This window comes from Pseudophryne corroboree, chromosome 5, assembly GCF_028390025.1.
Source record: "Pseudophryne corroboree isolate aPseCor3 chromosome 5, aPseCor3.hap2, whole genome shotgun sequence".
NCBI classification, from domain to species: Eukaryota; Metazoa; Chordata; class Amphibia; order Anura; family Myobatrachidae; genus Pseudophryne; species Pseudophryne corroboree.
Window position 1 is genome coordinate 836,951,858 of NC_086448.1, and position 26,626 is coordinate 836,978,483.

General features: G+C 54.1%; 1 protein-coding gene across 1 annotated transcript in view; it reads right to left on the minus strand.

The window, feature by feature from the left end:
- The window catches only part of MYO1G (myosin IG), a 508,951-nt gene that overhangs the window by 433,463 nt on the left and 48,862 nt on the right, over positions 1–26,626 (minus strand). The window contains exons 6-9 of the mRNA XM_063924584.1: positions 11,060–11,152; positions 4,518–4,634; positions 3,838–4,044; positions 719–864 (exon numbers count right to left, since the gene is read on the minus strand). Of these exons, the coding sequence (XP_063780654.1) occupies positions 719–864; positions 3,838–4,044; positions 4,518–4,634; positions 11,060–11,152 (563 nt within the window). The remainder of the gene's footprint in view (positions 1–718; positions 865–3,837; positions 4,045–4,517; positions 4,635–11,059; positions 11,153–26,626) is intronic.

A 26,626-nucleotide genomic window follows, 5' to 3' on the forward strand; every position in this document is an offset into this window, starting at 1 on the left:
AATTATTACCATGACAGTACTGCACCGTGAGTTATCGTCTGTGTACGTCGGAGCTCATTGGTATTTTTTTACAGTTTTTTTAATAGTACAGCAAATTCCGTTGCTCTCTACAATTCGAAACCACAGTAATAACAATAAAACTGTGTAATAACAGACAGACATAGAGGTAGGAGGGCCCTGCTCGCAAGCTTATAATCTATAAGGAAATAGGCGTTGATACCCAAGGATAGGTGCTACCTATTGCATAATGGTCCACCAGATTGCAGAGGCTCTTAATGGGCTGTAGGACATGGTCACACAGTGATGTTGGCCTGGGGTCAGGAGAATGGGCAAGTGGAGAAAGAGAAAACATGTGAGAATAGGTGGACTGTACAGTGGGGATGTAATTGGATAGGAAAGTTCATGAAGGTTATGTGAGCGGGTAATGTGGATAATGAGCTCATCTCATTACAAATGTGGATAAGTTCAGGATGTTATATTGTAGTCACACAGATCCTTCAAGCCAGGTGCGCCCCCTCCCAGATCTTCCCCAGCCCGTCGGCTGCCTGCGGCTACGTCATTGCATTCGGTGAGCTCAGTGGAAATAACTATTGATGAATGAGTTTATGGGGTAATTCCCCCTTTTCTTTTCATTGGCCGCCACCGGTGTTCAGCAAAGAATCTGCATATTCCTTATATGGGAGCGTTCATGTTACCCAACCTGTTCTTCCGTACCCACCTGTTATTATCAAAGATCTCAAATCCGTATATATCCAGAACCCCAATCACGGTGTTCTTGCCATGAATCCGCGCGTCGTAGTTCTTCACCTCAATGACGCTATTGATGCGAGTGACGATCCAGCAGAACAGCCTCTCGTAGAAAGCCTGGGTGGGGGGGACAGAGAGCGCTCAGGGGCGTGGGAAGAATAATCTATGGGCATTAATGTGAATCATCCGCATTTGCTCCCACATTGTGTGCAAGGAAATAAAGGCGTTCATTTGCCCGTATGTAGACTTCTACGCATCTTGCAGTGTGCCCTATTCGAATTCGCTGGGTGAGGGCACATCAGCACCGTCCTGTACTTGGTGCAAATTATCCACCAGAAAACGCTTCTCCTGAATTCCTCGCAGCTCGCAGTTCCGCCCCTTCAATTACAAATGGCGCGTGACTCTGCATGGGTCTGGGACTCAGGGTCGACAGCACAAAGGTCGACACACTTTAGGTCGACACCAATTGGTCGACACACATTAGGTCGACAGGGTCAAAAGGTCGACAGGGTCAAAAGGTCGACAAGAACAAGGTCGACATGGAAAAAGGTCGACATGAGTTTTTTATGTTTTTTTGGTGTCGTTTTCTTCGTAGAGTGACCGGGAACCCGAATTAGTGCACCGCGTCCCCTCGCATGGCTCGCTTCGCTCGCCATGCTTCGGGCATGGTGCCTTCGCTCCGCTACCGCTTCGCTCGGCACACTTTACCGTTCCAATCGTAGTCCACGTGGATCGTTAAGTATGAAAAGGTTCAAAAAAAGAAAAAAATCGTGAAAAACTCATGTCGACCTTTTTCCATGTCGACCTTGTTCTTGTCGACCTTTTGACCCCGTCGACCTTTTGACCCTGTCGACCTAATGTGTGTCGACCAATTGGCGTCGACCTAAAGTGTGTCGACCTTTGTGCTGTCGACCTGGAGTCCGGATACCCTCTGCATTGTGTACGTTTGGTTCCGCAGAATACGCGGTGCGAAACGCAACCATGTGTACGTTCCAGCCTGCACCATCTTCCGCGTGTACACAGCTGCACGCGCACTGGGAGGAGCCTCTGTGCGAAAACACTCTGGAACAATGTCCCAGCCAACCAGCTCCTAACTGACAGTTATCACTCTCATTTATCAATCCTTGGAGAGCGATACATTTCACGGTGATAATGTCCCAGCCAATCAGTAACATCACAGTTAGGAGCTGATTGGTACTTTATCACCGTGTAATTTATCACTCTCCGAGGCTTGATAAATATGGGCGATAGGGCTTAATTCTAAATCAGTAGCAAATACTAAAATAGCAAAACTGTTACTGTTGGCGATCGCATCGCAGAAATCGGCAGTGTGTGGAAGTCTCTCGCATACGCAGTCAGGCTGCATATGTAGGCGCACCGCACCATGGCCCTCATTCCGAGTTGATCGGTCGCAAGGCGAATTTAGCAGAGTTACACACGCTAAGCCGCCGCCTACTGGGAGTGAATCTTAGCTTCTTAAAATTGCGACCGATGTATTCGCAATATTGCGATTACTAACTACTTAGCAGTTTCAGAGTAGCTCCAGACTTACTCTGCCTGTGCGATCATTTCAGTGCTTGTCGTTCCTGGTTTGACGTCACAAACACACCCAGCGTTCGCCCAGACACTCCCCCGTTTCTCCGGCCACTCCTGCGTTTTTTACGGAAACGGTAGCGTTTTTATCCACACGCCCATAAAACGCCGTGTTTCCGCCCAGTAACACCCATTTCCTGTCAATCACATTACGATCGCCGGAGCGATGACAAAGCCGTGAGTAAAATTACTTTCTACATAGCAAAGTTACTTGGCGCAGTCGCAGTGCGAACATTGCGCATGCGTACTAAGCGGATTTTCATTGCGATGCGATGAAAAATACCGAGCGAACAACTCGGAATGAGGGCCCATGTTTTAAGTCGCACCAATGGCAGCTGATGTCAGATGCACATCCCGAAAACGGGCATGACATGACTCGTTTTCCCAACCACTCCCCGCAAACGCTATGTTACCTCCCACTGACGGTCACTTCCTGGCAATTACCACGCGATCGTACTTTGCTGGGCCTGCGAGCACATTGTGGCTTATGCACAGTAGCGGATCTTGCCACGGGCAAGCAGGACTTTTGCCCGGGGCGCCGGCGCCATCTGGAGGGCGCCGCGCCATGGCAAGATCCGTTACTGTGCCCCCCGCTGCCGCTGTGTCCCCCGCTGTGAAGGGAACTAGACGCTACCCGTCTAGTTTCCTTTCGTGGAGAGGACCTTTGCTGTGCGGTGCGCGATGACGTCATCGCGCACCGCACAGCATTGTGGGACTGGCACAGACGCTAGGGGTCATAATTGACCTCTAATGTCTATGCTGTGCTATGGGAGAGACGTCATGATGTCTCTCCCATAGATCCGATGAGAGGAGCGGCGCCGGCGGAGGTCTGCTGCGGTCGGGAATCAGGAGCGGGGATAGTAAGTATTCATTTTTTTTCTCTTTCAGCTGCGCTACTCTACAGGGGGCACAAATGGGGGTGTAACTGACCACGCCCCCGTAGGAAGCCACGCCCGTTTTTTTGCCCGGGGCGCCACAAGGGCTAGAACCGGCCCTGCTTATGCGTACGCGTGAGGCAGACACAGCATATGCGTCCGATAATCGGATGATTTGTGATTTTGCTAAATTGCAACTGAAGCTGAAATAGGCACCGGTCCGCATCTAGTAAGGTCCTCAGGGCTGTTGAGACATCCTCGGGGGCCAAGTATTAAAGGTGGGGGGGGGCAAACCTTGGGGGTGAAGCCACGCCCTCTCCATAAAAAATCTAATGGAAAATGCTATGCTCAGTGTCAGGAAGCGGCGCCGGCGACACGTGCTGCAGAGGGGACACTAGTCTAGCTCAGTAGACGGCCAAGAGCCCCCACCGTGCCCCTGAGGACCACCCTCTCTGTCGCTTCCATCTTGTCCGGCTACACACGCCCGTACACAGGGGCACACGGGTTCTATGTACTATGCAGTATGTATAATATACTCAGTACAGCAGGTGCAGTGAGCAGTGTAAATTATAGGTAAGAATGGGGTAAATACGACTACGCATCCTGGTTACTGCACCGTTACCTTAGCGCAGGCGTCTTTGCCGTACGCAGCCTCTTTGATGTTGTGGCCCTTCTCGATGATCTCCCCCCCTCCGGCTGCGACGGTGCGGTATAGGAGAGTCTTCCTCACAGCGTCAGCGTCGCACTGTATGAGATCAGCAATGTAGCTAACCAGCTCCTCGTTCTCTAGCACCACAGCGTCCCCGTCCATTGCGAAACACACGTTACCCTGCAGAGGGTGAGCAGATCTTACGTCAATCACAGGGTCTAGGCAACAGACCATTTATACTGCAGCAACTTTTAGGGGCCTATTTACCAATCCTATTTGTCCCGGTGATTATCAGCAGTTTCTGCAGAGTTGCCGCTGAATTGATAATAAGGGTTTATTTATCATAAATATGATTTTATCGCCACTTATCGGCACTGTAAAGAATATTTTACCAGATGCTGCCATTTATTAATAAAATCATGGCGTGGGACCTGAGCAACGCTTTGCCGCCTCACCGGTACTGGCCCCGAGCACTAAGATTGGTGATGCCGATCTTACCACCTCAGCGAGCCAACTAGCAAAACACGTCCACAAAACTGACTTACGTTCCGCTCCAGGCCCAATGTGATCTCATAGCTCTGCTCTGTGCCCTCCGCCATGTTAGATAGGTGCGTAACCTGCCAGGGGGGGAAAGGGGTCCGCACGGGACTTACCAGGTGTAAAATCGCTGCCAGGACCTTGTAGACTGAATCCACCTCCAGCTGACTGAACCCGATCACTTTCATGGAGTCCAGCACCATGTTATAGGTGGATTTATCATTGATAGCACACTGCGGAGAGAGGAGGAGATGGGCGATGCGTCAGTTATACAGGGAAGACGGCACTGACGGTGTAGGGCGTATTCTCACCAGCAAGGTCATGTCCAGCCTGGGACAGCTGGTGAGGGCCACAGGACAGGTGTGCAATGGTTGTTCCTCTGTTATCCAATCTGTGGAACGCTCCCAACTGCACAACAGGACTTATAGTCCCCAAACCTTCCAGCGTTACCTGAGTGCTCACCTCCTCAGGCAGCTTATCATGTACCTGAGATGACCACACAACCTCCATGCCATGCCCCTGTAGTTACCCCCTGGGACCTTCCTTCCAGGATATCTCAGAGGGGAGACCTAATGCATGCCAATATCTGCCCAAATCTAGCTCTAAACCACTGACTTGTCCTATTGGGACCCCTAACCCCTCCAGCAACCACTGCCTCTGATGTAGCGCACATCTGCGGGAACAGGTAACATAGAGACACACAGGATCCACGCCCATTGTGCAGCCCCAGCATACTGACATGTACAGAGCGCCCCCTGAAGGCCAGACGCAGATATACAGGCTGTACACACGGCCTGGGCAATTCCCCTCCTCTAGCTAGCTGCTACTTCTACGGTTATATAATGGACATATATATATATATATATATATATATATATATATACTGTGGGAAGACTGCAGCCGTTATATCCTTACTCATAGGAAGAGAGAAATGGCCGCAGCTGGGCGGCGCGGATCAGGCGTCCTGATGAACTGAGTAATACTTTCATCACAGCCCATAATTCCCCAGGAAGTAGCCGGGCACCTGCAGATCACATTATCCCTGCATAAATTATCCCTGAATTAGTGACATCACGGAGGCACGAGGTCCTATGGGGGGGATTCAGACCTGATCGCTGGGCTGATAACTTTGCTGTCCTACGATCAGATAGTCGCCGCCTCCAGGGGGAGTGTATATTCGCCGTGCAAGTGTGCGATCCCATGTGTACGCCGAGCTGCAAAAATCCAGTGTGTGCGCAGCCCAGGACTTACTCTTCCAGTGCCATCACATCAGGCTGATCGGGGCCAAAGCGGATGTCAGACACCCGCCCTGAAAACGCTTGGACACCCCTGCATTTTTACGGACACTCCCAATAAACGGTCAGTTACCACCCACAAACGGCCCCTTCCTTTCAATCACCTTACGAACGCCCGTGTGATCGGATTTTTCGCACCATCCCGTCGCTGACCGGCGATGCCCTTTGTTGCTGCCTGACGCGTGTGCGCATTACAGTGCATACACATGCGTGATCAGGTCTGAATCACCCCCCATGTCATGTTCCCCTCTTCTTGGAATATATGTACGAGCTACATTGCTCCTCCCCCTGTTTAAGAATGACCACTGAAGTCTCCATCGATGGTGCTATAGGTACTTTATACACCAATAGCAGGAAACCATTGATAGACCAAACAGAAAAGGGACGGGGCTAATTAGCACAACGGAGGGCGGATTACGTGCCATGAGTCCTGCACAAGGGGCCTAACTCACACCTGATCGTAGCCGTGCAATAGTGTGTAGTAAATGGAGTGCAATCTATGGAGGGAAATGTTACCATTACCAGTGGAGTACCCCGGGGATCTGTACTCTGACCAGTTCTCTTTAATATCTTTGTTGGTGACATTGCAGATGGTATTGAAGGGAAGGTATGCCCTTCTGCAGATGATACAAAGATATGCAACAGGGTAGATGTGGCATACTGGAATGTTTACAGATTTTGGAAAGTTCCAAAAGCCTTTTGATTCTTATCAGTGAGTGGGGGAGTTTTTATGGCCCCAAAACCAGTTAAACCAGTTACCTGCAGACACTGTGACACAGACCCTGTGCTACAGCCCCCTTTCAGCAGCGCTCACCAACACGGCATATTGCCGGGTTGGTGACGCTGCTAGTGATGCGGCAGGGGCGGCGCTGGGAGATCACATGATCTCCCAGCGACGCCCTCCCTATACACTGTGAACGGGAGCCGTGTCGTTCACACTAGACAGCTAGCCGGGTTGAACACATGTTCAACCCAGCTAGCTACCCGGGTAGGATTCCCGGATCACTTGATCCGGGAATTTTCCGGGGGACCCGTTTCCACTAGGGAAAAACACGGGTAAATGCGCGCCCCCGCGCATTTACCCGTGTTTTACAGAGCTAGTGGAAAAGGGGTATAAGTGTCCATGAGAAACGCAGTCTGGGTTCAACTTCTCCACAGTCCCTGGCATTATGGAACAGCATGTAGGTGCTGCTAGGAAGAGCAAAAGATATCCAGATTTGCAGTGTGAGAGCAGCAACAGCATGAGCAATCAGTGGAAGAAACAAAGGGGATCCCCACCTTCAGGGGTACCCAAGAAGCAGGACGGGAGGTGTGAGTCTGCGAGAGAAGACTATCTGGGTGAGTGGTAGGAAACCACGTCTGGCAGAAGGCCACCAGTGATGAGTCCATGAGAAATCCCGTTTATATAGACTGCAGATATCCCCAAGCGAATTGGGGGAAAATGCACCGAAATGAATCTCAGCGGACGCCGCACTACTGATTCCCAGAGACTGCGCTGGTATGTACTGTACTGTAATGCTGTCACATCATTGTTTATGCTGTTATTGCCAGTGAAGCAAATGAAAGGAGATGTAACCTGATGTAACCCATATGAATCTTACGCTGGAGAGGAGAACAAGAAGTTAAATGTTACTGTCGTGAACTGTGAATAAACTGCTTGCTTATGTGATGAGATGGGCTGGTGTGACAATACTTTTAAAAACACTGATGGACCTACCGCTGCCCGGCTATCACATAGACCAGGCATGTCCAAACTGCGGCCCTCCAGCTGTTGTGAAACTACATATCCCAGCATGCCCTAACACAGTTTTGCTATCAGTGAATGCTAAAGCTGTGTCAGGGCATGCTGGGATGTGTAGTTTCTCAACAGCTGGAGGGCCGCAGTTTGGACATGCCTGACATAGACACACCGGGAGGGGTAAAACAAAAGATTGATGACCTAGGTAGGCTTGAGAAATGGTCAAGAACGTGGCAACTACAGGGTCTGGGGCTACATTACCAGGGTCTCGGGGCTACATTACCAGGGTCTCGGGGCTACATTACCAGGGTCTCGGGGCTACATTACCAGGGTCTCGGGCCACATTACCAGGGTCTCAGAGCTACATTACCAGGGTCTCGGGGCCACATTACCAGGGTCTCGGGGCCACATTACCAGGGTCTCGGGCTAGATTAACAAGATCTCGGGCTACAGGACCAGGGTCTCGGGCCACATTACCTGGGTTTCAGGGCTACAGTACCAGGGTCTCGGGCTACAGGACCAGGGTCTCGGTGCTACAGTACCAGGGTCTCGGGGCCACATTACCAGGGTCTCGGGCTACATTACCAGGGTCTTGGGGCCACATTACCAGGGTCTCGGGGCTACATTACCAGAGTCTCAGGCTACATTACCAGGGTCTTACGCTACATTACCAGAGTCTCAGGCTACATTACCAGGGTCTTACGCTACATTACCAGAGTCTCGGGCTACATTACCAGGGTCTCGGGGCTAGATTACCAGGGTCTCGGGCCACATTACCAGAGTCTCGGAGCTACATTACCAGGGTCTCGGGGCCACATTACCAGGGTCTTGGGGCCACATTACCAGGGTCTTGGGGCCACATTACCAGGGTCTCGGGCTACATTAACAAGATCTCGGGCTACAGGACCAGGGTCTCGGGGCTACATTACCAGAGTCTCGGGCTACATTACCAGGGTCTCGGGGCTAGATTACCAGGGTCTCGGGCCACATTACCAGGGTCTCGGAGCTACATTACCAGGGTCTCGGGGCCACATTACCAGGGTCTTGGGGCCACATTACCAGGGTCTCGGGCTACATTAACAAGATCTCGGGCTACAGGACCAGGGTCTCGGGCCACATTACCTGGGTCTCAGGGCTACAGTACCAGGGTCTCGGGCTACAGGACCAGGGTCTCGGTGCTACAGTACCAGGGTCTCGGGGCCACATTACCAGGGTCTCGGGCTACATTACCAGGGTCTTGGGGCCACATTACCAGGGTCTCGGGGCTACATTACCAGTGTCTCGGGCTACTTACCAGGGTCTCGGGCCACATTACCAGGATCTCGGGCTACATTACCAGGGTCAGGGCTACATTACCAGGATCTCGGGCTACATTACCAGGGTCTCGGGGCTACATTACCAGGATCTCGGGCTACATTACCAGGGTCTCGGGGCTACATTACCAGGATCTCGGGGCCACATTACCAGGGTCTCGGGCTACAGGACCGGGGTCTCGGGGCTACACTACCAGGGTCTCAGGGCTACAGTACCAGGGTCTCAGGGCTACAGGATCAGGGTCTCGGGGCTACACTACCAGGGTCTCAGGCTACACTACCAGGGTCTCAGGCTACATTACCAGGATCTCGGGCTACATTACCAGGGTCTCGGGGCTACATTACCAGGGTCTCGGGGCTACATTACCAGGGTCTCGGGGCTACATTACCAGGATCTCGGGCTACATTACCAGGGTCTCGGGGCTACATTACCAGGATCTCGGGCTACATTACCAGGGTCTCGGGCCACATTACCAGGGTCTCGGGGCTACACTACCAGGGTCTCAGGGCTACAGTACCAGGGTCTCAGGGCTACAGGATCAGGGTCTCGGGGCTACACTACCAGGGTCTCAGGCTACACTACCAGGGTCTCAGGCTACATTACCAGGATCTCGGGCTACATTACCAGGGTCTCGGGGCTACATTACCAGGGTCTCGGGGCTACATTACCAGGGTCTCGGGGCTACATTACCAGGGTCTCGGGGCTACATTACCAGGATCTCGGGCTACATTACCAGGGTCTCGGGCCACATTACCAGGGTCTCGGGGCTACACTACCAGGGTCTCAGGGCTACAGTACCAGGGTCTCAGGGCTACAGGATCAGGGTCTCGGGGCTACACTACCAGGGTCTCGGGGCTACACTACCAGGGTCTCGGGGCTACACTATCAGGGTCTCGGGCTACATTACCAGGGTCTCGGGCCACATTACCAGGGTCTCGGGGCTACACTACCAGGGTCTCAGGGCTACAGTACCAGGGTCTCAGGGCTACAGGATCAGGGTCTCGGGGCTACACTACCAGGGTCTCGGGGCTACACTACCAGGGTCTCGGGGCTACACTACCAGGGTCTCGGGCTACATTACCAGGGTCTCGGGCCACATTACCAGGGTCTCGGGGCTACACTACCAGGGTCTCGGGGCTACACTACCAGGGTCTCAGGGCTACAGGATCAGGGTCTCGGGGCTACACTACCAGGGTCTCGGGCTGGATGTGGCTGCTTATAGACAGAAATTCTGCAGGTGGCATTTTCTTACAGCCATAAACAAAATGAATGAATAGTAAGAACCATTACAACGCTCTGCAGCTGTCTACACCAGTAAGGTGGCTCCACCTGGTGGCCAGGCCTGGGTCCTGCAAAAACAATAGGCAATCCAAACCATTTCCATTACATACACCTATATTGTGTATATAAGGGGGCACCTGTGGCTCTATAGGTTTCCACTTAGCACTTTAATGATACATTTGCTGGTGGAGATGCTGGCAGCTGCTCTGTGTTTGTGGATGAAGGGTGGGTTAGTGTCTCTACAGGTACCTGGTAATAATGACAATGGCATGCATTGTCTGTGTGTTGGTGCTGGGGTATGACGTCTGTGCAGGGATTGGATGTCATGTATTTCCTGCGCCGTCCTGCATGCCGCGCTGCTGGGATACCCATACACTATATGTCTCCGCCCCTTTCCCATTCCTCTCTGGCACATACAGTGTCGCTGGCAGGGTAGACGCCACAATGTGTTCTCGGCACTGAATGTAGCGCGGGAGGCGGTGAGCTGGGGGCCATCAGGAGCGGGGGTGGCGGGGTACACTGCGCTGCCAGTAACATCATTACCTGTTGTTTGTGATTCACCTTTCATTTGTTAAAGTACATGGCCCAGATTTATCAAGCCTTGGAGAGTGATAAGTTACCAGGTGATAAAGTGCCAGCCAATCAGCTGTTACAGGTTGTTTTTGAAAAATGACAGGTGCTGATTGGTTTCTACTTTATCACCGTGGCACCGCCTCTCCAAGGCTTGATAATTCTGGGCCTTACTTGCTTTATTGAGGCCAGAACACCCACATTATCACAGGGAAACCTGCAATGCCACCCACTGTGCCACCTTATGCATATATGCTAACCACTGTGCCACCCTACATCTATCTATCAGTCTGTACTACAGTGTGCCGCCCTCTAAGCAGTTGTGCGTGTTACATGTAGTCATAGGGAATGGGATAGATAGATAGATAGATAGATAGATAGATAGATAGATAGATAGATAGATAGATAGATAGATGGACAGGCAGATCGGTAGGTAGATAGGTAGGTAGATGACACTTACATTGTTACTGTCGCCACTGGTGAAGACGTATAGCCCGGGGTCTCTCTGCAGATACAGCGACCTCAGCAGAACCTCCGGACCCCCCAGCAGGAGCTGGAAGAAAGAGAATCTCATAGTAGGAGGCTGCAGAACTCAGGAGAACTTCCACCTACCCCAGTGACAGTAACTGCCCCCTGTATCTACTCAGATGCCCCCCGAGGCTACAGCTGCCGCACTGTACACAGGCCTGACTCACATATGTCGCAGCACCAGGATATGTACTCAGATGTCCCCCGAGGCTACAGCTGCCGCACTGTACACAGGCCTGACTCACATATGTCACAGCACCAGGATATGTACTCAGATGTCCCCCGAGGCTACAGCTGCCGCACTGTACACAGGCCTGACTCACATATGTCGCAGCACCAGGATATGTACTCAGATGTCCCCCGAGGCTCCAGCTGCCGCACTGTACACAGGCCTGACTCACATATGTCACAGCGCCAGGATATGTACTCAGATGTCCACCGAGGCTACAGCTGCCGCACTGTACACAGGCCTGACTCACATATGTCACAGCACCAGGATATGTACTCAGATATCCCCTGAGGCTACAGCTGCCGCACTGTACACAGGCCTGACTCACATATGTCACAGCGCCAGGATATGTACTCAGATGTCCCCCGAGGCTACAGCTGCCGCACTGTACACAGGCCTGACTCACATATGTCACAGCACCAGGATATGTACTCAGATGTCCCCCCGAGGCTACAGCTGCAGCACTGTACACAGGCCTGACTCACATATGTCACAGCACCAGGATATGTACTCAGATGCCCCCCGAGGCTACAGCTGCCGCACTGTACACAGGCCTGACTCACATATGTCACAGCACCAGGATATGTACTCAGATGCCCCCCGAGGCTACAGCTGCCGCACTGTACACAGGGCCTGACTCACATATGTCACAGCACCAGGATATGTACTCAGATGCCCCCCGAGGCTACAGCTGCCGCACTGTACACAGGGCCTGACTCACATATGTCACAGCGCCAGGATATGTACTCAGATGTCCCCCGAGGCTACAGCTGCCGCACTGTACACAGGCCTGACTCACATATTTCACAGCACCAGGATATGTACTCAGATGCCCCCCGAGGCTACAGCTGCTACACTGTACATAGGGCCTGACTCACATATGTCACAGCACCAGGATATGTACTCAGATGTCCCCCGAGGCTACAGCTGCCGCACTGTACACAGGCCTGACTCACATATGTCACAGCACCAGGATATGTACTCAGATGTCCCCCGAGGCTACAGCTGCTGCACTGTACACAGGCCTGACTCACATATGTCGCAACGCCAGGATATGTACTCAGATGTCCCCCGAGACTACAGCTGCCGCACTGTACACAGGCCTGACTCACATATGTCGCAGCGCCAGGATATGTACTCAGATGTCCCCCGAGACTACAGCTGCCGCACTGTACACAGGCCTGACTCACATATGTCACAGCACCAGGATATGTACTCAGATGTCCCCCGAGGCTACAGCTGCCGCACTGTACACAGGCCTGACTCACATATGTCACAGCGCCAGGATATGTACTCAGATATCCCCTGAGGCTACAGCTGCCTCACTGTACACAGGCCTGACTCACATATGTCACAGCGCCAGGATATGTACTCAGATGTCCCCCGAGGCTACAGCTGCCGCACTGTACACAGGCCTGACTCACATATGTCACAGCACCAGGATATGTACTCAGATGTCCCCCCGAGGCTACAGCTGCAGCACTGTACACAGGCCTGACTCACATATGTCACAGCACCAGGATATGTACTCAGATGCCCCCCGAGGCTACAGCTGCTGCACTGTACACAGGCCTGACTCACATATGTCACAGCGCCAGGATATGTACTCAGATGTCCCCCGAGGCTACAGCTGCCGCACTGTACACAGGGCCTGACTCACATATGTCACAGCACCAGGATATGTACTCAGATGCCCCCCGAGGCTACAGCTGCCGCACTGTACACAGGGCCTGACTCACATATGTCACAGCGCCAGGATATGTACTCAGATGTCCCCCGAGGCTACAGCTGCCGCACTGTACACAGGCCTGACTCACATATGTCACAGCACCAGGATATGTACTCAGATGCCCCCCGAGGCTACAGCTGCTACACTGTACATAGGGCCTGACTCACATATGTCACAACGCCAGGATATGTACTCAGATGTCCCCCGAGGCTACAGCTGCCGCACTGTACACAGGGCCTGACTCACATATGTCGCAGCGCCAGGATATGTACTCAGATGTCCCCCGAGGCTACAGCTGCCGCACTGTACACAGGCCTGACTCACATATGTCACAGCACCAGGATATGTACTCAGATGTCCCCGAGGCTACAGCTGCCGCACTGTACACAGGCCTGACTCACATATGTCGCAGCGCCAGGATATGTACTCAGATGTCCCCCGAGGCTACAGCTGCCGCACTGTACACAGGCCTGACTCACATATGTCGCAGCGCCAGGATATGTACTCAGATGCTCCCCGAGGCTACAGCTGCCGCACTGTACACAGGCCTGACTCACATATGTCGCAGCGCCAGGATATGTACTCAGATGTCCCCCGAGGCTACAGCTGCCGCACTGTACACAGGTCTGACTCACATATGTCACAGCGCCAGGATATGTACTCAGATGTCCCCCGAGGCTACAGCTGCCGCACTGTACACAGGTCTGACTCACATATGTCACAGCGCCAGGATATGTACTCAGATGTCCCCCGAGGCTACAGCTGCCGCACTGTACACAGGCCTGACTCACATATGTCGCAGCACCAGGATATGTACTCAGATGTCCCCCGAGGCTACAGCTGCCGCACTGTACACAGGTCTGACTCACATATGTCACAGCGCCAGGATATGTACTCAGATGTCCCCCGAGGCTACAGCTGCCGCACTGTATACAGGCCTGACTCACATATGTCACAGCACCAGGATATGTACTCAGATGTCCCCCGAGACTACAGCTGCCGAACTGTACACAGGCCTGACTCACATATGTCGCAGCGCCAGGATATGTACTCAGATGCCCCCGAGGCTACAGCTGCCGCACTGTACACAGGCCTGACTCACATATGTCACAGCGCCAGGATATGTACTCAGATGTCCCCCGAGGCTACAGCTGCCGCTCTATACACAGGCCTGACTCACATATGTCACAGTGCCAGGATATGTACTCAGATGTCCCCCGAGGCTACAGCTGCCGCTCTATACACAGGCCTGACTCACATATGTCACAGCGCCAGGATATGTACTCAGATGCCCCCCCCCCCGAGGCTACAGCTGCCGCACTGTACACAGGGCCTGACTCACATATGTCGCAGCGCCAGGATATGTACTCAGATGTCCCCCGAGGCTACAGCTGCCGCACTGTACACAGGCCTGACTCACATATGTCGCAGCACCAGGATATTTACTCAGATGTCCCCCGAGGCTACAGCTGCCGCACTGTACACAGGCCTGACTCACATATGTCACAGCACCAGGATATGTACTCAGATGTCCCCCGCGGCTACAGCTGCAGCACTGTACACAGGCCTGACTCACATATGTCACAGCACCAGGATATGTACTCAGATGTCCCCCGAGACTACAGCTGCCGCACTGTACACAGGCCTGACTCACATATGTCACAGCGCCAGGATATGTACTCAGATGTCCCCCGAGGCTACAGCTGCTGCACTGTACACAGGCCTGACTCACATATGTCACAGCACCAGGATATGTACTCAGATGTCCCCCGAGGCTACAGCTGCCGCACTGTACACAGGCCTGACTCACATATGTCACAGCGCCAGGATATGTACTCAGATGTCCCCCGAGGCTACAGCTGCCGCACTGTACACAGGCCTGACTCACATATGTCACAGCGCCAGGATATTTACTCAGATGTCCCCCGAGGCTACAGCTGCCGCACTGTACACAGGGCCTGACTCACATATGTCACAGCACCAGAATATGTACTCAGATGTCCCCCGGAGGCTACAGCTGCCGCACTGTACACAGGCCTGACTCACATATGTCACAGCGCCAGGATATGTACTCAGATGTCCCCCGAGGCTACAGCTGCCGCACTGTACACAGGCCTGACTCACATATGTCACAGCGCCAGGATATGTACTCAGAAGTTCCCGAGGCTACAGCTGCCGCACTGTACACAGGGCCTGACTCACATATGTCACAGCACCAGGATATGTACTCAGATGTCCCCCAAGGCTACAGCTGCCGCACTGTACACAGGCCTGACTCACATATGTCACAGCGCCATGATATGTACTCAGATGTCCCCCCGAGGCTACAGCTGCCGCACTGTACACATGCCTGACTCACATATGTCACAGCGCCAGGATATGTACTCAGATGTCCCCCGAGGCTACAGCTGCCGCACTGTACACAGGCCTGACTCACATATGTCGCAGCGCCAGGATATGTACTCAGATGTCCCCCGAGGCTACAGCTGCCGCACTGTACACAGGCCTGACTCACATATGTCACAGCGCCAGGATATGTACTCAGATGTCCCCCGAGGCTACAGCTGCCGCACTGTACACAGGCCTGACTCACATATGTCGCAGCACCAGGATATGTACTCAGATGTCCCCCGAGGCTACAGCTGCCACACTGTACACAGGCCTGACTCACATATGTCACAGCGCCAGGATATGTACTCAGATGCCCCCCGAGGCTACAGCTGCCGCACTGTACACAGGCCTGACTCACATATGTCACAGCACCAGGATATGTACTCAGATGTCCCCCCGAGGCTACAGCTGCAGCACTGTACACAGGCCTGACTCACATATGTCACAGCACCAGGATATGTACTCAGATGCCCCCCGAGGCTACAGCTGCCGCACTGTACACAGGCCTGACTCACATATGTCACAGCACCAGGATATGTACTCAGATGCCCCCCGAGGCTACAGCTGCCGCACTGTACACAGGGCCTGACTCACATATGTCACAGCACCAGGATATGTACTCAGATGCCCCCCGAGGCTACAGCTGCCGCACTGTACACAGGGCCTGACTCACATATGTCACAGCGCCAGGATATGTACTCAGATGTCCCCCGAGGCTACAGCTGCCGCACTGTACACAGGCCTGACTCACATATGTCACAGCACCAGGATATGTACTCAGATGCCCCCCGAGGCTACAGCTGCTACACTGTACATAGGGCCTGACTCACATATGTCACAGCACCAGGATATGTACTCAGATGTCCCCCGAGGCTACAGCTGCCGCACTGTACACAGGCCTGACTCACATATGTCACAGCACCAGGATATGTACTCAGATGCCCCCCGAGGCTACAGCTGCTACACTGTACATAGGGCCTGACTCACATATGTCACAGCACCAGGATATGTACTCAGATGTCCCCCGAGACTACAGCTGCCGCACTGTACACAGGCCTGACTCACATATGTCGCAGCGCCAGGATATGTACTCAGATGTCCCCCGAGACTACAGCTGCCGCACTGTACACAGGCCTGACTCACATATGTCACAGCACCAGGATATGTACTCAGATGTCCCCCGAGGCTACAGCTGCCGCACTGTACACAGGGCCTGACTCACATATGTCACAGCACCAGGATATGTACTCAGATGCCCCCCGAGGCTACAGCTGCCGCACTGTACACAGGGCCTGACTCACATATGTCACAGCGCCAGGATATGTACTCAGATGTCCCCCGAGGCTACAGCTGCCGCACTGTACACAGGCCTGACTCACATATGTCACAGCACCAGGATATGTACTCAGATGCCCCCCGAGGCTACAGCTGCTACACTGTACATAGGGCCTGACTCACATATGTCACAACGCCAGGATATGTACTCAGAAGTCCCCCGAGGCTACAGCTGCCGCACTGTACACAGGTCTGACTCACATATGTCGCAACGCCAGGATATGTACTCAGATGTCCCCCGAGGCTACAGCTGCCGCACTGTACACAGGGCCTGACTCACATATGTCACAGCGCCAGGATATGTACTCAGATGCCCCCCCGAGGCTACAGCTGCTGCACTGTACACAGACCTGACTCACATATGTCGCAGCACCAGGATATGTACTCAGATGTCCCCTGAGGCTACAGCTGCCGCACTGTACACAGGCCTGACTCACATATGTCACAGCGCCAGGATATGTACTCAGATGTCCCCCGAGGCTACAGCTGCCGCACTGTACACAGGCCTGACTCACATATGTCACAGCGCCAGGATATGTACTCAGATGTCCCCCGAGGCTACAGCTGCCGCACTGTACACAGGCCTGACTCACATATGTCACAGCGCCAGGATATGTACTCAGATGTCCCCCGAGGCTACAGCTGCCGCACTGTACACAGGCCTGACTCACATATGTCGCAACGCCAGGATATGTACTCAGATGTCCCCCGAGGCTACAGCTGCCGCACTGTACACAGGGCCTGACTCACATATGTCGCAGCGCCAGGATATGTACTCAGATGTCCCCCGAGGCTACAGCTGCCGCACTGTACACAGGCCTGACTCACATATGTCACAGCACCAGGATATGTACTCAGATGTCCCCGAGGCTACAGCTGCCGCACTGTACACAGGCCTGACTCACATATGTCGCAGCGCCAGGATATGTACTCAGATGTCCCCCGAGGCTACAGCTGCCGCACTGTACACAGGCCTGACTCACATATGTCGCAGCGCCAGGATATGTACTCAGATGCTCCCCGAGGCTACAGCTGCCGCACTGTACACAGGCCTGACTCACATATGTCGCAGCGCCAGGATATGTACTCAGATGTCCCCCGAGGCTACAGCTGCCGCACTGTACACAGGTCTGACTCACATATGTCACAGCGCCAGGATATGTACTCAGATGTCCCCCGAGGCTACAGCTGCCGCACTGTACACAGGTCTGACTCACATATGTCACAGCGCCAGGATATGTACTCAGATGTCCCCCGAGGCTACAGCTGCCGCACTGTACACAGGCCTGACTCACATATGTCGCAGCGCCAGGATATGTACTCAGATGTCCCCCGAGGCTACAGCTGCCGCACTGTACACAGGTCTGACTCACATATGTCACAGCGCCAGGATATGTACTCAGATGTCCCCCGAGGCTACAGCTGCCGCACTGTATACAGGCCTGACTCACATATGTCACAGCACCAGGATATGTACTCAGATGTCCCCCGAGACTACAGGTGCCGCACTGTACACAGGCCTGACTCACATATGTCACAGCGCCAGGATATGTACTCAGATGTCCCCCGAGGCTACAGCTGCCGCACTGTATACAGGCCTGACTCACATATGTCACAGCACCAGGATATGTACTCAGATGTCCCCCGAGGCTACAGCTGCCGCACTGTACACAGGCCTGACTCATATATGTCACAGCGTCAGGATATGTACTCAGATGTCCCCCCGAGGCTACAGCTGCCGCACTGTACACAGGCCTGACTCACATATGTCGCAGCGCCAGGATATGTACTCAGATGTCCCCCGAGGCTACAGCTGCCGCACTGTACACAGGCCTGACTCACATATGTCGCAGCACCAGGATATGTACTCAGATGTCCCCCGAGACTACAGCTGCCGAACTGTACACAGGCCTGACTCACATATGTCGCAGCACCAGGATATGTACTCAGATGTCCCCCGAGACTACAGCTGCCGAACTGTACACAGGCCTGACTCACATATGTCGCAGCGCCAGGATATGTACTCAGATGCCCCCGAGGCTACAGCTGCCGCACTGTACACAGGCCTGACTCACATATGTCACAGCGCCAGGATATGTACTCAGATGTCCCCCGAGGCTACAGCTGCCGCTCTATACACAGGCCTGACTCACATATGTCACAGTGCCAGGATATGTACTCAGATGTCCCCCGAGGCTACAGCTGCCGCTCTATACACAGGCCTGACTCACATATGTCACAGCGCCAGGATATGTACTCAGATGCCCCCCCCCCCCCCCCCCTCCCCCCCCGAGGCTACAGCTGCCGCACTGTACACAGGGCCTGACTCTCATATGTCGCAGCGCCAGGATATGTACTCAGATGTCCCCCGAGGCTACAGCTGCCGCACTGTACACAGGGCCTGACTCACATATGTCGCAGCACCAGGATATTTACTCAGATGTCCCCCGAGGCTACAGCTGCCGCACTGTACACAGGCCTGACTCACATATGTCGCAGCACCAGGATATTTACTCAGATGTCCCCCGAGGCTACAGCTGCCGCACTGTACACAGGCCTGACTCACATATGTCACAGCACCAGGATATGTACTCAGATGTCCCCCGCGGCTACAGCTGCAGCACTGTACACAGGCCTGACTCACATATGTCACAGCACCAGGATATGTACTCAGATGTCCCCCGAGACTACAGCTGCCGCACTGTACACAGGCCTGACTCACATATGTCACAGCGCCAGGATATGTACTCAGATGTCCCCCGAGGCTACAGCTGCTGCACTGTACACAGGCCTGACTCACATATGTCACAGCACCAGGATATGTACTCAGATGTCCCCCGAGGCTACAGCTGCCGCACTGTACACAGGCCTGACTCACATATGTCACAGCGCCAGGATATGTACTCAGATGTCCCCCGAGGCTACAGCTGCCGCACTGTACACAGGCCTGACTCACATATGTCACAGCGCCAGGATATTTACTCAGATGTCCCCCGAGGCTACAGCTGCCGCACTGTACACAGGGCCTGACTCACATATGTCACAGCACCAGAATATGTACTCAGATGTCCCCCGGAGGCTACAGCTGCCGCACTGTACACAGGCCTGACTCACATATGTCACAGCGCCAGGATATGTACTCAGATGTCCCCCGAGGCTACAGCTGCCGCACTGTACACAGGCCTGACTCACATATGTCACAGCGCCAGGATATGTACTCAGAAGTTCCCGAGGCTACAGCTGCCGCACTGTACACAGGGCCTGACTCACATATGTCACAGCACCAGGATATGTACTCAGATGTCCCCCAAGGCTACAGCTGCCGCACTGTACACAGGCCTGACTCACATATGTCACAGCGCCATGATATGTACTCAGATGTCCCCCCGAGGCTACAGCTGCCGCACTGTACACATGCCTGACTCACATATGTCACAGCGCCAGGATATGTACTCAGATGTCCCCCGAGGCTACAGCTGCCGCACTGTACACAGGCCTGACTCACATATGTCGCAGCGCCAGGATATGTACTCAGATGTCCCCCGAGGCTACAGCTGCCGCACTGTACACAGGCCTGACTCACATATGTCACAGCGCCAGGATATGTACTCAGATGTCCCCCGAGGCTACAGCTGCCGCACTGTACACAGGCCTGACTCACATATGTCGCAGCACCAGGATATGTACTCAGATGTCCCCCGAGGCTACAGCTGCCACACTGTACACAGGCCTGACTCACATATGTCACAGCGCCAGGATATGTACTCAGATGTCCCCCGAGGCTACAGCTTCCGCACTGTACACAGGCCTGACTCACATATGTCGCAGCACCAGGATATGTACTCAGATGTCCACCGAGGCTACAGCTGCCACACTGTACACAGGTCTGACTCACATATGTCACAGCACCAGGATATGTACTCAGATGTCCCCCGAGGCTACAGCTGCCGCACTGTACACAGGCCTGACTCACATATGTCACAGCGCCAGGATATGTACTCAGATGTCCCCCGAGGCTACAGCTGCTGCACTATACACAGGCCTGACTCACATATGTCACAGCACCAGGATATGTACTCAGATGTCCCCCGAGGCTACAGCTGCTGCACTATACACAGGCCTGACTCACATATGTCACAGCACCAGGATATGTACTCAGATGCCCCCCGAGGCTACAGCTGCCGCACTGTACACAGGCCTGACTCACATATGTCGCAGCACCAGGATATGTACTCAGATGTCCCCCGAGGCTACAGCTGCCGCACTGTACACAGGCCTGACTCACATATGTCACAGCACCAGGATATGTACTCAGATGTCCCCCGAGGCTACAGCTGCCGCACTGTACACAGGCCTGACTCACATATGTCGCAGCGCCAGGATATGTACTCAGATGTCCCCCGAGGCTACAGCTGCCGCACTGTACACAGGCCTGACTCACATATGTCGCAGCACCAGGATATGTACTCAGATGTCCCCCGAGGCTACAGCTGCCGCACTGTACACAGGCCTGACTCACATATGTCGCAGCGCCAGGATATGTACTCAGATGTCCCCCGAGCTACAGCTGCCGCACTGTACACAGGCCTGACTCACATATGTCGCAGCGCCAGGATATGTACTCAGATGTCCCCCGAGCTACAGCTGCCGCACTGTACACAGGCCTGACTCACATATGTCGCAGCGCCAGGATATGTACTCAGATGCCCCCCGAGGCTACAGCTGCCGCACTGTACACAGGCCTGACTCACATATGTCGCAGCGCCAGGATATGTACTCAGATGTCCCCCGAGGCTACAACTGCCACACTGTACACAGGGCCTGACTCACATATGTCACAGCGCCAGGATATGTACTCAGGTGTCCCCCGAGGCTACAGCTGCCGCACTGTACACAGGTCTGACTCACATATGTCGCAACGCCAGGATATGTACTCAGATGTCCCCTGAGGCTACAGCTGCAGCACTGTACACAGGGCCTGACTCACATATGTCGCAGCACCAGGATATGTACTCAGATGCCCCCCGAGGCTACAGCTGCCGCACTGTACACAGGCCTGACTCACATATGTCGCAGCGCCAGGATATGTACTCAGATGTCCCCCGAGCTACAGCTGCCGCACTGTACACAGGCCTGACTCACATATGTCACAGCACCAGGATATGTACTCAGATGTCCCCCGAGGCTACAGCTGCCGCACTGTACACAGGCCTGACTCACATATGTCACAGCGCCAGGATATGTACTCAGATGTCCCCCGAGGCTACAGCTGCCGCACTGTACACAGGCCTGACTCACATATGTCACAGCGCCAGGATATGTACTCAGAAGTTCCCGAGGCTACAGCTGCCGCACTGTACACAGGGCCTGACTCACATATGTCACAGCGCCAGGATATGTACTCAGATGTCCCCCGAGGCTACAGCTGCCACACTGTACACAGGCCTGACTCACATATGTCGCAGCGCCAGGATATGTACTCAGATGCCCCCCGAGGCTACAGCTGCCGCACTGTACACAGGCCTGACTCACATATGTCGCAGCGCCAGGATATGTACTCAGATGTCCCCCGAGGTTACAGCTGCCGCACTGTACACAGGGCCTGACTCACATATGTCGCAGCGCCAGGATATGTACTCAGATGTCCCCCGAGGCTACAGCTGCCGCAGTGTACACAGGTCTGACTCACATATGTCACAGCGACAGAACATGTACTCAGATGTCCCCCGAGGCTACAGCTGCCGCACTGTACAGAGGCCTGACTCACATATGTCACAGCACCAGGATATGTACTCAGATGTCCCCCGAGGCTACAGCTGCCGCACTGTACACAGGTCTGACTCACATATGTCACAGCGCCAGGATATGTACTCAGATGTCCCCCGAGGCTACAACTGCCACACTGTACACAGGGCCTGACTCACATATGTCACAGCGCCAGGATATGTACTCAGATGTCCCCCGAGGCTACAGCTGCCGCACTGTACACAGGCCTGACTCACATATGTCACAGCACCAGGATATGTACTCAGATGTCCCCCGAGGCTACAGCTGCCGCACTGTACACAGGCCTGACTCACATATGTCGCAGCACCAGGATATGTACTCAGATGTCCCCCGAGGCTACAGCTGCCGCACTGTACACAGGTCTGACTCACATATGTCGCAACGCCAGGATATGTACTCAGATGTCCCCTGAGGCTACAGCTGCAGCACTGTACACAGGGCCTGACTCACATATGTCGCAGCACCAGGATATGTACTCAGATGTCCCCCGAGGCTACAGCTGCTGCACTGTACACAGGCCTGACTCACATATGTCGCAGCACCAGGATATTTACTCAGATGTCCCCCGAGGCTACAGCTGCCGCACTGTACACAGGGCCTGACTCACATATGTCACAGCACCAGGATATTTACTCAGAAGTTCCCGAGGCTACAGCTGCCGCACTGTACACAGGGCCTGACTCACATATGTCGCAGCACCAGGATATGTACTCAGATGTCCCCCGAGGCTACAGCTGCCGCACTGTACACAGGCCTGACTCACATATGTCACAGCGCCAGGATATGTACTCAGATGTCCCCCGAGGCTACAGCTGCCGCACTGTACACAGGCCTGACTCACATATGTCACAGTGCCAGGATATGTACTCAGATGTCCCCCGAGCTACAGCTGCCGCACTGTACACAGGCCTGACTCACATATGTCACAGCACCAGGATATGTACTCAGATGTCCCCCGAGGCTACAGCTGCCGCACTGTACACAGGCCTGACTCACATATGTCACAGCGCCAGGATATGTACTCAGATGTCCCCCGAGGCTACAGCTGCCGCACTGTACACAGGCCTGACTCACATATGTCACAGCGCCAGGATATGTACTCAGAAGTTCCCGAGGCTACAGCTGCCGCACTGTACACAGGGCCTGACTCACATATGTCACAGCGCCAGGATATGTACTCAGATGTCCCCCGAGGCTACAGCTGCCACACTGTACACAGGCCTGACTCACATATGTCACAGCGCCAGGATATGTACTCAGATGTCCCCCGAGGCTACAGCTGCCGCACTGTACACAGGCCTGACTCACATATGTCACAGCGCCAGGATATGTACTCAGATGTCCCCCGAGGCTACAGCTGCCACACTGTACACAGGCCTGACTCACATATGTTACAGCGCCAGGATATGTACTCAGATGTCCCCCGAGGCTACAGCTGCCGCACTGTACACAGGCCTGACTCACATATGTCACAGCGCCAGGATATGTACTCAGATGTCCCCCGAGGCTACAGCTGCCGCACTGTACACAGGGCCTGACTCACATATGTCACAGCACCAGGATATGTACTCAGATGCCCCCCGAGGCTACAGCTGCCGCACTGTACACAGGCCTGACTCACATATGTCACAGCTCCAGGATATGTACTCAGATGTCCCCCGAGGCTACAGCTGCCGCACTGTACACAGGCCTGACTCACATATGTCACAGCGCCATGATATGTACTCAGATGTCCCCCGAGGCTACAGCTGCCGCACTGTACACAGGCCTGACTCACATATGTCACAGCACCAGGATATGTACTCAGATGTCCCCCGAGGCTACAGCTGCTGCACTGTACACAGGCCTGACTCACATATGTCACAGCGCCAGGATATGTACTCAGATGTCCCCCGAGGCTACAGCTGCCGCACTGTACACAGGCCTGACTCACATATGTCACAGCTCCAGGATATGTACTCAGATGTCCCCCGAGGCTACAGCTGCCGCACTGTACACAGGTCTGACTCACATATGTCACAGTGCCAGGATATGTACTCAGATGTCCCCCGAGGCTACAGCTGCCGCACTGTACACAGGCCTGACTCACATATGTCACAGCGCCAGGATATGTACTCAGATGTCCCCCGAGGCTACAGCTGCCGCACTGTACACAGGCCTGACTCACATATGTCACAGCACCAGGATATGTACTCAGATGTCCCCCCGAGGCTACAGCTGCTGCACTATACACAGGCCTGACTCACATATGTCACAGCGCCAGGATATGTACTCAGATGTCCCCCGAGGCTACAGCTGCAGCACTGTACACAGGCCTGACTCACATATGTCACAGCGCCAGGATATTTACTCAGATGTCCCCCGAGGCTACAGCTGCCGCACTGTACACAGGGCCTGACTCACATATGTCACAGCACCAGAATATGTACTCAGATGTCCCCCCGAGGCTACAGCTGCCGCACTGTACACAGGCCTGACTCACATATGTCACAGCGCCAGGATATGTACTCAGATGTCCCCCGAGGCTACAGCTGCCGCACTGTACACAGGCCTGACTCACATATGTCACAGCGCCAGGATATGTACTCAGAAGTTCCCGAGGCTACAGCTGCCGCACTGTACACAGGGCCTGACTCACATATGTCACAGCACCAGGATATGTACTCAGATGTCCCCCCGAGGCTACAGCTGCCGCACTGTACACAGGGCCTGACTCACATATGTCACAGCGCCAGGATATGTACTCAGATGTCCCCCGAGGCTACAGCTGCCGCACTGTACACAGGTCTGACTCACATATGTCACAGCACCAGGATATGTACTCAGATGTCTCCCGAGGCTACAGCTGCCGCACTGTACACAGGCCTGACTCACATGTCACAGCACCAGGATATGTACTCAGATGTCCCCCGAGGCTACAGCTGCCGCACTGTACACAGGCCTGACTCACATATGTCGCAGCACCAGGATATTTACTCAGATGTCCCCCGAGGCTACAGCTGCCGCACTGTACACAGGCCTGACTCACATATGTCACAGCGCCAGGATATGTACTCAGATGTCCCCCGAGGCTACAGCTGCTGCACTGTACACAGGCCTCACTCACATATGTAACAGCGCCAGGATATGTACTCAGATGTCCCCCGAGGCTACAGCTGCCGCACTGTACACAGGCCTGACTCACATATGTCACAGCGCCAGGATATGTACTCAGATGTCCCCCGAGACTACAGCTGCCGCACTGTACACAGGCCTGACTCACATATGTCACAGCGCCAGGATATGTACTCAGATGTCCACCGAGGCTACAGCTGCCGCACTGTACACAGGCCTGACTCACATATGTCACAGCGCCAGGATATGTACTCAGATGTCCCCCGAGGCTACAGCTGCCGCACTGTACACAGGCCTGACTCACATATGTCACAGCGCCATGATATGTACTCAGATGTCCCCCCGAGGCTACAGCTGCCGCACTGTACACATGCCTGACTCACATATGTCGCAGCACCAGGATATGTACTCAGATGTCCCCCGAGGCTACAGCTGCCGCACTGTACACAGGCCTGACTCACATATGTCGCAGCGCCAGGATATGTACTCAGATGTCCCCCGAGGCTACAGCTGCCGCACTGTACACAGGCCTGACTCACATATGTCACAGCGCCAGGATATGTACTCAGAAGTTCCCGAGGCTACAGCTGCCGCACTGTACACAGGGCCTGACTCACATATGTCACAGTGCCAGGATATGTACTCAGATGCCCCCCGAGGCTACAGCTGCCGCACTGTACACAGGTCTGACTCACATATGTCACAGCGCCAGGATATGTACTCAGATGTCCCCCGAGGCTACAGCTGCCGCACTGTACACAGGCCTGACTCACATATGTCACAGCGCCAGGATATGTACTCAGATGTCCCCCGAGGCTACAGCTGCCGCACTGTACACAGGCCTGACTCACATATGTCACAGTGCCAGGATATGTACTCAGATGTCCCCCGAGGCTACAGCTGCAGCACTGTAC